This window comes from Nestor notabilis, unplaced genomic scaffold (genome assembly GCF_000696875.1).
Source record: "Nestor notabilis isolate BGI_N333 unplaced genomic scaffold, ASM69687v1 scaffold21324, whole genome shotgun sequence".
Lineage (NCBI taxonomy): Eukaryota > Metazoa > Chordata > Aves > Psittaciformes > Psittacidae > Nestor > Nestor notabilis.
Window position 1 is genome coordinate 1,886 of NW_009926279.1, and position 12,252 is coordinate 14,137.

General features: G+C 43.4%; 2 protein-coding genes across 2 annotated transcripts; one reads left to right on the forward strand and one right to left on the reverse strand.

The window, feature by feature from the left end:
* The first annotated feature begins 87 nt into the window (after positions 1 to 87).
* Positions 88 to 8,058, forward strand: LOC104404915 (RH-like protein). The gene is made up of 10 exons (XM_010013456.1): positions 88 to 214; positions 1,416 to 1,599; positions 1,687 to 1,837; positions 2,193 to 2,334; positions 4,429 to 4,589; positions 4,842 to 4,979; positions 5,222 to 5,352; positions 6,228 to 6,307; positions 7,365 to 7,438; positions 8,032 to 8,058. Exons 1-10 carry the CDS (start codon positions 88 to 90, stop codon positions 8,056 to 8,058), a joined length of 1,215 nt encoding a protein of 404 aa, XP_010011758.1.
* A 1,639-nt stretch (positions 8,059 to 9,697) lies between these two features.
* Positions 9,698 to 12,181, reverse strand: TMEM50A (transmembrane protein 50A). The gene is made up of 6 exons (XM_010013457.1): positions 12,072 to 12,181; positions 11,583 to 11,695; positions 11,100 to 11,167; positions 10,821 to 10,913; positions 10,181 to 10,241; positions 9,698 to 9,909 (listed from the first exon to the last, which is right to left on the reverse strand). The coding sequence occupies exons 1-6, from the start codon at positions 12,162 to 12,164 to the stop codon at positions 9,864 to 9,866; spliced, it is 474 nt and encodes a 157-aa protein (XP_010011759.1). The 5' UTR covers positions 12,165 to 12,181; the 3' UTR covers positions 9,698 to 9,863.
* Between the last annotated feature and the right edge of the window lie 71 nt (positions 12,182 to 12,252).

Here is a 12,252-nt window from a genome sequence, read left to right on the forward strand (position 1 = left end):
GTTCCATTACTGTTGGTTTGAGGTTACTGGAACATTTTTATAGACAACATCATTGCTGTGTTTGTGCTTCTTGTAGTCTGGTGCACAATGTCTTCCACTTACCGCAACTTCCGAAACAGCGTGCCGTGGCTAATCCTTCTTCTGGAAGCTGTTTTCATCATCCTCTTTTACTTTTTGTTCTCACATGATCATGTATTCATTAACTCCTACCCAGGTAAGATGAGCAGCCTTGTTGTGACAGGAAGGGTTAATGCCTGCTTTTCTTCTGCGGAGCTATAGAGATGGGATCCAGTGGGTTTGTGTATTTGTTAGAAGTAGAATGGTTTGCTGCCCTTTGAGTGCTCCACCTTGCCGTGTATGCTGTGTATTTATTATAAGCAATGACACTGATCAAAGACCTAAATGATACTAAATGGCATAGTTGGTCTGTTTTCTGCTGCCTGTTTGTGGTGATCTTGACCCCTATGAATGCAGCCAAGTCCTCAGGGCAGGCACTGCTCTGTGTTAAGTGGTCTTGGCCTTTGAAAGCGTCGTTGGGCTACACAGTAAGAGATCAGGATGGCACTGGTCTCCATTTGAGTGCTTGATGGAAATAAATGAAGCTAATACAGTGGAATTAAGGATTTAAGTGTATTCTGGAGGTGTATTTTGTGCATTGATCAAAGGAATGTATTAGCAGGTTATGCTATGGCCATAGTGTGCAGTCTGTTTACAGTGTTGTGCAAATAAGAGCTGATTAATCCTCGTGACATTCTTATGTTACCATCCCTGTTTTATAGCTAAAAAAGTACAGATCTACTTCCTAGCAGCTTGATATTTTGCAGAAGGGACAGCCCAGTACAAGGATATGAGAATATGACTGTTTGCATGTCCTGGGGGACGCTTTCAGACCTACTGATCCAAGGGCTTGTCTCTTGGACAGCCTCTGCCTTCTATGCAGTGGTGCTGGTTTCCATATTAAACTTTCTACAGCTATTTCTGTTCCTCTACCCAGATGAGAACATCATATGGGTTTCTCTTTGTAACTCATTTCTTCCCTCGTGCCCTCAAGAAACGAATCAGCACTAATTCCCAGTAACTGTCCCTGAAAAGTCCAACTCTTTGAATTTGCCTCAGGAAAAATGAAAGCCCAAATTTCATTGGTAAATGTACTTCATTTCTGTTGTGCTTTTGGACCCCTCAGCCCCCTCCCTATCATCCATTCTGATCACCTGGTGAAAAATAAACTTGGGGTCAAGAGGATTGTTTTTCTCATTACTTATGGATTGGGAGGAAAGTTCTGGAATTCTTTATTGAATAATAATGGCACCAAACTTTTTATCTGAAGGCTTTTTAGTTAATTGTGATTATTATTTTTTTTTAATCCAGTCTGAATTAATAACTTCACTCCTGGCTTGATCTTTTCTGTCATGCAGCTTTTCAAGATGTCAGCCACATGGTGATTTTTGGATTTGGCTTTTTCCTGATGTTTCTGAAAAGATACGGGTTTAGCAGCACTGGAATCAACCTCCTGATCATTGTACTTGGTGTCCAGTGCTCCGTGCTGATAGATTTGTTGATTTTACTTCTTCAAAGGCAAAATGAACATAATCTGGAAAGGTAATTAGTTTGTGTTAGAATTGGAATCATTCTTTCTGTATAGGCCCTGGTGTGGTCCTGATACAGAATCTTTTATTCTTATTGCAGACTAATAAAGGCTACTATGAGCATGACTGCTGTGGTCATCTCCACTGGAGCTGTTCTTGGGAAGACTAACCCAGTGCAGTTAATTCTGATGACAGTTCTGGAGCTAATAGTTTTCCGTATGAGCAGATGGATCAACAACACATTCCTGCAGGTACTGTAATAGGATTTCAGGCACATGAGGGAAAAATTCACTGGGACTTTAGCATGTTGCCTTTTGGTGGTTTGTTAGTGGAATTGTGTGTTTATGAGCTGCACTGAATTCAGGTAGGTTAATCTTGCATGGGCAGCTTGTGCATAAACTGAGGCACTGGGAAAATCAATTGCTTATAGGGAGGTTACATGAGCAACTGTACCAGGAATTGCATCAAAGTCTTCCTGTGGCCTGAAATAAACTACAAATTCATGGTCTGGGGTGAGGCATCCCTGCCCATGGCTGGGGTTTGGAACTACATGATCTTAAGGGCCTTTCCAACCCAAATCATTTTAGGATTATTTTCTTGGTACAGGTTGCAGACAATATCAGCATGATGCACGTTCACCTGTTTGGAGCCTACTTTGGCCTGGCCATCTCCTCACGTTTCTCTGAGCCATCACCAAGGTCTGAGAAGAATGCAAGTACCCCGAAATCAGATTTATTGTCAATGTTGGGTAAGGCATTTGCTTTAATGTCTCACTTGGAAAAAGATTGCAGTGGGAACACAAGGAAGGTTTTGGGGGCTGGCCACAGCACACTGAGGCTTTTGTGTCCAAAATGCACAGCTGAATGCAGTCAAGCATAGAAAACTGCTGCTGCTGCTGTGGCTTGTGGTTTCTGACAGTGTCTTGGTGAGTCCCACCATGTTTCCTACCAGGCATGCAAGCACTCCTGCAAGGGCTGTGGCTTCATGTGCTTTTGTCAGGCTCAGCATATAGGCTATGCCAGGTTATCCGTTCCCTCTCCCAGCTATGATTGCCCCTTTGGGCTTGTTTAGGCATATTGGTAAGGGACCTGTGCACCAAAATTGAGATCATTACTTGTGTTTCAGTAGTGCTTATGTTGCCAGCTGGGGCCAAGGCTCAGTTTTCTTTTGCAAGGTGCTGTACAGAGATATAAAAAAGCAGTCCCTGCCTAGTAATGTAAATGAAAAGATAAAAGCCTGATGAAGGGTGGGGAATACGATACAGACAGGCACATGAGGAAGGATCTGGGTGATGACAGGATGAATGTTCTATTCCTTTTCTTAAAGAAGCAATTTGGTAACTGCCACCAGTTGAAGAGCTTTCTGCGAAGGCCCACAGAGTCTAATTCTGTTAGTCTTTGCCCAGTTAAGGGAAAGATAAATTCAAATGCTGCTGGTTTGAGTCCCTGGAGTTCTTGTTTTGCTGGAGAATTTGAGGAGATCAGTAGTTTAATATAACTTATCAAGACACTGGTAAACCTTTGTGATAATTTCAGTGCAGCTTTTACAATCAAGTGGTTGCTTTGGAGTAATTACATTGCCATGTCTTGAATAATTCCTGAGGTAACATGGGCAGACAGGAGCAATAGAGCAGGCAAATTCCTCATAGTTCCTTTTTGCATCCTGTTTCTGAGGTTGAAGGCGAAGGTTGCTGAGGTCTTCACCCATATTTGGACTCACACTGTGACTATTTTATTTCCATAGCTGAGCAGATTGAGCTATTTGCAGCTCAGGGACCAGAGGCTCAGGTTGCCCTTTGTGGTCTAACTTGACACGGTGTGAGGCCACCTACTTCCCTCTGCTGGCTGGAATGTGATCTACGGGTGTGTGTCTGCACATACGAAAAGATGTATCCTGCCAAGCAATGGACTTGTTCTATAGAGGCCCAGATTCCCAAATGCTGACAGTTAGGGCCCAAGTCAGAGAAGCAGAAGAACCTGGTTTCATTCCTGTTGTTAGCGAAGCCTATGTGGTCATGAAAGTGTGACACCGTGCAGTGATCTTAGGGGAGGAAAGTGAACTGTTCTTTTGGACCCACAAACCAGGTAGTAGCTATAACCCTTCCATAGAGAACAAGAAAGTGAAGCTGTGTATGGCGGGGTTGGTGGAGCGTGATCACCTCAGATCAAGCTATTGGTCTCTAGCCCTGCTGGTAGAGGTAGAGAGGATTCTGTTCTTACAATCCAATTCATCCTCTCTTTCTCTTTGAAGCCTGCCAGTTGTACTGGCAGCCAAGGTAAAAGACATTCCAAAGTACACTTTGGGTTTCTTTATAGTGATTCATACCATGGGAGCCGTTTTCCTTCGTGGCTTTCATTCTCTGTTGCAGCTGGTTTTGAACAGTTATCCCGCAGTTCCATGAAAAGAGGCAGAAACTTTGAAGGAGTAAGTCCCTGGTGCCTGTGCAGAACAGGGAGGATGTTGATCATTTGGAAATCAACAGTGGAATTGTTCCTGCTTTTATCTGAACCTGCAAATAAGGGGATGATAGAAAGGGCAAAGCTGATGTTAAAGGGGTTCTTGAAAAGAGCGTCCTACCTTCAGGCCAGTGAAGGACCAGCCAGATGCCAGCAGAGCTGTGCTTTGGCCTGGGTGTTTGACATTACAGTGGTGTGTTTCTGGGAAGGTCCTGCTACAGCAGGTAGCTCTTAGGGCTTTCTGCGTCATAAGGTGTTATCCTTAGTTTAAATTGTGGGAGTTACAGAGAAGGCAGAATGTGGGCTGGAGCCCTCCAGAGACAGCCAGTGCTGGATTCCCTGTGTTTTAGAGCAGGTAATGATAGTCACTTGTCTTTGTCTCCAAGGCACTGTCTTTCTCTGGGTGTTCTGGCCAAGCTTCAATTCTGTGCTATTCGAGCGCGACAGATGGAGAGCCATCTGCAACACCTACTTCGGCCTCGCAGTGAGCGCTGTCACTGCCTTCGCCTTGTCTGTTCTGACCACAAAGGATGGGAAATTCAGAATGGTAAGACATGAGAGAAAATCGCCGCATGGAAAAGGGATTTTTCTGTGACTCAGTAATACACCGAAAGTATAAGAGCTATTAGGTAAAAACAAGCCCAGGCTTTCAGCCTGACAGTCATCATTTGCCTCCCAAGCAGAAGACTGAAGTTGCAACTTAGAAATGATGTCCTCAGATCGTAATTCACACTATCTAGAGGCTGCTGTACGTGATGACTGAACTCTCACTCTGTGTTCTTGTTCTTTGCTTTTACAGGCTTATATCCACAGTGCAGTTCTAGCTGGTGGAGTGGCTGTTGGTTATGCAGCACACAGCATCGAGTACCCTTGGATTGCAATGATTTTGGGTCTGCTTGCCAGCGTGATAGCCATCTTAGGATCTTACTGTTCACAGGTAGTACTCAAACCCTGAAACTGTTTTTTGTATAAGCTGTATGAACTTCTTTTCCAATGTAGGATACCTCAAGGGAAACCTCTTTTTCAAAAAGATCAAAGCTAGGAGACCTGAAGTCCTTTGAGCTTAGTGCAGGACTGCACCTTGCAAGACCAAAGTTCATTTTCTAGGTCTGCAATAGACAAATACACTATTATCAATTTGTGTTTCTGTGTATCAGTTAAACCTTTTCTTCTTCCCAGAGATGCTTGAATCCTCCTCTCAAGCTTCATGATACCTCTGGAGTTCATTTCACTTTTGGCATGCCTGCTGTGCTTGGAGCTCTTGCTCAGGTTGTTCTCTTAATAATAAAAAACTGGACTGATTTATCAAGGTACATAAATTCTTGCTATTAAGTAATAAATGTAGCTGATCATTATTGTAGTGTGCACTGAGAAGAGTTCTCATACATACAGGAAGTCATCACAGATAAATTGTTTTATATCAGATAACTTAAGATAATCTCTGAAGTCCAAAAAAGTCAGTGAAAAAGACTGTGAGTGTTGAGCAGACTTTGGATCAAAACTTTCATATTAGCTTTTGGTCCTGTTTTCTGTCTCCCTTTTTATTTCATGTTCAATACAGCGGACACAGGAGGTGAAGGCTGGGGATGTGTGTCCTTCCAAGAGTCAATTTGGCTTTTGCAACGTGTTTTGGGGAGCTTTGTATGCTAACATGGGGGGCAGAAATCAGCACTTCTCTTTGGATAAGGCTTGAACTCTGAGTCAGGGGCAAGAATACCAGTTTGGACTAAAGCCAGTCTGGACACTGAGCTGGAGAATACACCCGGGGAGATGCACTGCAAAAGCTGAAGGCTCAGTTCACAATATGCTCTGTAGGCTCTTTTGACCTGGCACTGGCATTTCATTTGTGCAAATCAGCCCCATGTTGTGTCCTACAAGAAGTTCCCTGATTTTCTCAGTTTATGCAGAAAGGAACCACAGTGCAGCATAAAGGCCTTACATGTTCTTGAAAAAACAAATCTTATGACATTTTACTACCACGACAGTGGTTTCTAAGGGCAAAATAAGTCCCCTGAAATCCGTTAGGTTTCTTAAAACACCTAACTGCAGCTGCAGGGAGATTCTGGAATAACAGGATTTTTATGGGAGGTTTTGATGTAAAATGCTGTGGAGATACAGATTAATTCACTGTCTTAATGCTAAATGCAGCAACTTCAAAAGGTGAAGCACTTGTTTTGCTTTTCAGTGTGGGTTATTTGGTCATGTTTCAAGTTGGTGCCTTCTGCCTGACCATCAGCATCGCTTTGGTAACAGGTTTTATTGCAGGTCAGTACTGAAAAAGGTGTTTTGGTACCTTCCTCATGTCCTTGGGGTGAGGGGTATGTCAGCTTATGGTACCTGCTGTCATGTCAGTGCAACACTCTGCAGAGAGAGGTTGAACTGGGGCTCTGAAGTGTGTTTCTGTGTGTAAATCATTTGGAGAAGAGCCAGGGGCTCTTCAAAGCCCTGTATATGAGATGTATTCAGCACAAATAACCTACTAGCACTATTCCTTCATTGGCAAAGCTTATTTTAACAGATGCTTAACAGTTGCCTTCAAATTTCAGCCAGGAGATGCGTGAGGATGGAACTATTTCTGCGTGTGGGTATCTGTGACACAGAATAGAGCTTGCCACATTTTAGGCCAGTTGGTAGAAATCTGCCAGGTTCACCAGTGGCCGTAGCTGGAGGGTACCAGCCAAACACTGGGCTGTGGTCACGAGTGGTTTGGGCTCACCAGGGCTCATGTGTTCCCTGTGACATCCTGGCAGCTGTGGTTTTCCTGAAGCTGTTGATTCTATCTTGAATAAAAGAGAAATGGCAGATGAAAACTGCTGCAAAACGCACTCCACAATGATTTTTTGTGTGTTTTAATCCATCTCAAACCTTTGTGGGACCATAAATGTAATGAAGATGTCGAGTTCAGCAAGCAGATTTTTAAGAAACATTCAGCTAAAATAATTTAAAATACAGTGTTTGACCAACAGTTTAGAAGTCCTGATGTTTCCATCTGAAATCCCAAGCTAGCAGTGCTGTGAGCCTGCTGCTTTAAATACACAGGCATTTTTCGTGCAAGAATAATCCTGGATGTATTTTCAGGGTCTGGCAAGCTCTTTAATGGGGTTTTACCTCAAGTAATTAATTTTTAATAACACAAGCCTTGATCCTGGCAAGCTTCTTTGTATTTAAGGTCAGCTTGAGTCAAGGGGCTCTGCTGAAGCGTTTAGTTGTTCGTATTTGATCTACGTTACATTTGCATGTGGGTTACTAAGAAGTTACACACAGTCGTCCCCTTTCCATGATGTATATATTTATATTGGATACATGTGTTTTTTGCAAATAGGTTTAATCTTAAACCTCAGACTGTTTAAGACCATCCCTGTATCCAAGTACTTCGACGACCAGTTTTACTGGGAGGTGAGTTTCAATGTCACGTGAACTGTGCGGGAGAACATAGAGCACCTTGGTGAAGAGCTCTGAGTATCTGAATGAAATTCAAATTAAGAAGAAAGGATAATTCCATTTCACAGTACATTTTGGATGCCTGTTTGAAATGGATGGACTGTTCCCACAGCTGATTCAGAGCTTGGTCTTGAGGTGGGATTGTCAGAGCCACTGGCGGGGACAGGGCTGGGAAGGGGGGAAGACGGAGCCTTTCTGTTGCAACACGGAGCTCAGGCATCCTCTGGGACTGACAGCCCTGGCCCCTGTGCTGCAGACACAGTCCCTGAGGCCTGAGCAGCCTCTGAGAGGGATTTCTAGAAGCCAGAAAATGGAACAAAAGGTGCTTTTATGAAACCCAGCCCCTCGGCCTTCCTGGGTGCAGGGTGGTGCTCAGCCTGATCCTCCAGCACAGGCCATGGGCACCTTCAGGTGCTGAAGGTGACATATCTGAATTATAGGAAAAAGACATGGATGAAAATAACCTTCTAATAAGGTTTTCCACTGCCTGTTTTGTATGATGATTTGGTGCATAGAATGTTCTGATACAAGAATGTTTGTTTTCACAGTTTCCCCATTTGGCTGTTGGATTTTGAATGGAGGAACCCAGATGAGCGATTTGACCGAGGCTCAAAAAGGCCATCCCAGTGGGCACCCAAAAAATGAGTAATAAACTGTACTGGTTATTCTTGACAGATACAGAGTGTAAATTTACAGATGCATTTAACTGTTCTGCTTTGTTGAACTGAAGTATTTTTTGGTAGGATATGTACAGAAAAGGTGGCTGTGTTCATTGCTGTAATGGCTTATCAATCAAAACGCTTGGAAACCTTAAACTATTTTTAGCTCCCAAAGTAAGTATTTTAAAGTACAATTTTTCAAAGTCTACAGACTCATTCTTCTCTAGCGAAGCATTCAAGTACTTGTTTTTAAGCTAAATTAATCCTGTTGAAGGCCTTGTTAAGCAGGGATTTGATGAGCGAGCTGGATCAGGGCCAGAACTCTGCATCCTGGTAGACTGAACTCTTGAGTTATCTGACAGCTTGAAGAAAAATCTATAATTACTTGGCTCAAGCTATCTATTTGGAAGCTCAGATGACAAGGGGTGAAATTGTTCTGCTTCTGGCTGGTGCCCTTGTCAGCAGTGGTATTTACTCAAATTGGCAGTAAAACTCAGCGCAGCCTGTCTGTGCGCTGACAGTGCCCAAAGGGCTCTGGCTGCCCTGAGTGCAGGCAGCAGGGGAGGCCATGGGGACGGTGCTTGGGCCTGGGTGGTACCAATCCTGAGGTGTTCTATGTTGGGCTGTTTTACCCAGTGCTGAGCTCAAGCCTGATGGGGCAAGTGAACCCTTGTTTTTAAATGAATTGTGATCCTCAGTGTTTCTTCTTTGGTTCAAAATAGCTGACACCAAAAAACTTACTCAAAAATGCTTACCTAATAAAAGAAAATGACAATGTGATGGTTGGTTTGTCACAGTTAACACGCTACAACCTGTGCCATAGGGTGCCAGGCTCAGCTAGTGTTCTTCACTTTCCAGCAGCCAAACCAAGAGCTGTTTTCTAGCAGGGGCGCTGCTAAGGAATAGTATTTTATTCGCCCTCTTCTCCCCACACCTCTTTTATCATTGATTTCTTGAGCAGCAACCCAGGTGAATGCATAGAAAGGGGCAGACACAGGATCAACATTCCCTCTGGCAGTGACTGTCCTGAGGAGTACTCTCTGACAAAGAGAGAACTCTTCCTTTTTTCACAGTGGTTACAAAACAGCTGAGAGCAAGGTCTGTGGATGAGCTGCTTCCACCTAGAGCCACTACACAACTTGTACTCGTGCCTCTACAGCGTCATCCACAGCAACAGTGAGTTGTTATTCACCAGACACTTCCTCATTACTGCTGTAGGACAAATTAAATTGTGTGTGTGGCGGGGAATTCCAAAGCAGCATAGTTCTATATTATGCAAGAAAAGCCACACACCAGTTTTGAAATGGAAGAAATGGTTATATTGTCCAGATATAGGAAATATTTAATAAATAGATGTTAAAAAGTTGTTTTAAAGCATTTTTAGTAAGTCTTGGATTGTAACTAACGTTGTAGAAACAGCTGGTTAAATACATCCATTTGCCACTACGCTATTTACTTGTAGCAAACATGGTATCACAAAAGTGACTTCCATTGTGACGTGCAGCAATCCTACATGTGTTAAAACCATTACACGTTGCAATCAGCATACAAGAGTAAAAAATGAAACAGCACAGAACTGGAATTTTGAGTGCTATGATTCGAGTTTTCCTTGGTTTATCTTCAGACACAACTGAAGGTCACCCTTTACAAAAAGGTTTTACAAAATGTTGGGAGTGTGCAGTTAAAAACCCAGCGTGGCCAATGCACTTCCACAGGCATGTTCATTGCCACAAGTCTTCCGTGCGACCAAATTTGAAGACCAGTCCTCTGTTTAAAACAGAATAAAGAGACACGAGTACATCATGGAGCAAATCAAACACCTATTATGTTAAATATAAGATTTCAGAGAGCAAAGTTCCTGGTCCTGCAATGAAACTTATGCAGACAGATCCCAGAGATCTACTGCCTCTACCTGCAGTTTATTCACATGTGTAGTTACAAAACAGGACTTGAGGAAAAAAACCCCAGATTACAGTAAGTTTCAGTTTTTATCATTAAAAACAAATTAGATGAAACAAACAAAGGAAGATTGTCTTACCCAAAAAAGATGAATGCATTCTGGAAGAACACAGCTATTCCTGGGTACACTACTGCTTTTTCTATCAAAAGAAAGAAATCTCCATAAATGTCTCCAGAAAATCCTCTGCAATCTCTGTTCTCAGAAGACAAGCATCAGCCAGCCTCACCCCACTGGAAAGTTAATTCAATGGCTTTTGTGTCATCCCCCCCTGTAATTTAGCTTTCCAAAGAGAAGAAATCTCTCTTGTTCTCTAACCAAACACGTGCCTCTCATGCAGTGCTGATGAATACTGCAATTATCCTGTTTGGAGTGCAGATGTGTGTCAGTATGTACAGGTATATATTCACGTATAGTGACCATATATGAAAGGGGAGCACACATTAGCACTGCTGTGCAGCTGAGGCACTTGGCTTTCTTTGAAAATCCCCCAGGAATTGAGTAAGGCCAAAGCTGACAAGAGCGTGTGTTAAAGAAAAGCACCAACACGTCTGGAATTCACTTCAGCTTCAGGCAGAAACAGGGTTGTTACATGCACTCAAGTGACCCAACTTCCTTTTGAAAAACAAAGGCCAATGCACTGTTCTAAACTTCTACAGTCATTTAAAATACCTTCAAACTTTCAAAACCAGATCAGGTCACATTCCACACTGTATCTTACCTTTAACAACGTAGCCTCCAAAAAGGATCCACATGGAAGCAATCAGAGATCCAAAAGCCATCATAAAACCAATGAACAGCCAGATCCGAGCACCTTGAAAACCACAGAGGGATGTTTTGTGCCTGTGCCCGAGTCCAGACACTCCTGACTTTCAGGGTGCTTTTGTTTGGGAGCCACACCAGAGCCAGGCAATGCTACACAGAGAACAGCTACCATGGCTCTTCCAAGACTTGGTGGCTTCCCAGCTCTGTCACTGCACAAGAGCCTACAGCTCCGTACCTGTTTGTCCCAGGCAGCCTTCACTGTAACTGTCACCTCGCACTTGGCCATTAGATACCGCGTTGATCCTGCACGAACAAAACAGGATCAAACTGGGTAAACATGGGTAAAGCAAGAAGTATCTTTACAAAGCAATATGAGGAATAGGAAACCTCTCAGAAACCTACAGAAAAAGGATAAAATCATGTATTTCTTGTGTATTTGTTTTTAAGGGTATAAGGCTAAAACATAATAGTTTTATTTAGCTAGAAATAGTAAAAAGCATTTCTCCAAAGACTAATGAGACTTGGACCTGTACAACTTTTAATTTTTTAAATGGTTCCATACTCTAACTATCCACAAATGTAAGACAGATATGAGAGACACAGATAGTAACTTGATCTCTTATTCCTAGTTACCTCTCCATTTAACGACTACGTGCTCCTTTATTAACTGCACAAAGTAGGTTGGAATGTGTAGCTCTGATCAAGAAATTGCACTTACATTAGGAATGCAAGAGTGGCTATAACCCCACAAGCATGGTACGAATGGTTGAAGTCTTCCATTTCAGGGTACTTTACAGCTGCATCTATGATTATCCACCAACCTGTGAAAAACTATTTGGAAAGAAGAAAGAGCACAATGACTTAAAATGTGGAGAAAGCGTTTTAACAACAGAGCTCTAGAAAAAGTGACATTACTATAGAAACTCATTCTTGCAGTCCCCAACCCTGAGTCGGCCGACAGCACAACTAGTTTTGCCATCGACTGGGGAACAGGGTTAAATGCAAAGCCAGGGATTTACCTAATTCCAGGAGCGATTAAATGGGTAGAAGCTGCGAAACTTAAGACACAGATGCAAGCACGTAGGTTTTGTCACTACTGCTACAGAGGAGAACATATCCCTGTTCCTCCTTCTACCGCCAAAGGGATAACAGTTCCTAGCCCACCCCCAGCCCGAGCCCGAGAGCACCCGAGCGAAGCCGCACGCACCAGCACTCCGGCAGCGACCGACGCGATCATGTTCCGCTTCTCCCCCCAGTCAACGCACTCCGAGCACCTCAGGCTCTCCAGAAACCCCGACATCTTCCAGCGCTCCGAAGGGCTGCGGGAGGAAAAGGCACGTTTCCTTCAGCTCCGGGGCTGCGCGGGATGGGTCCGAACCGCAGGGCCC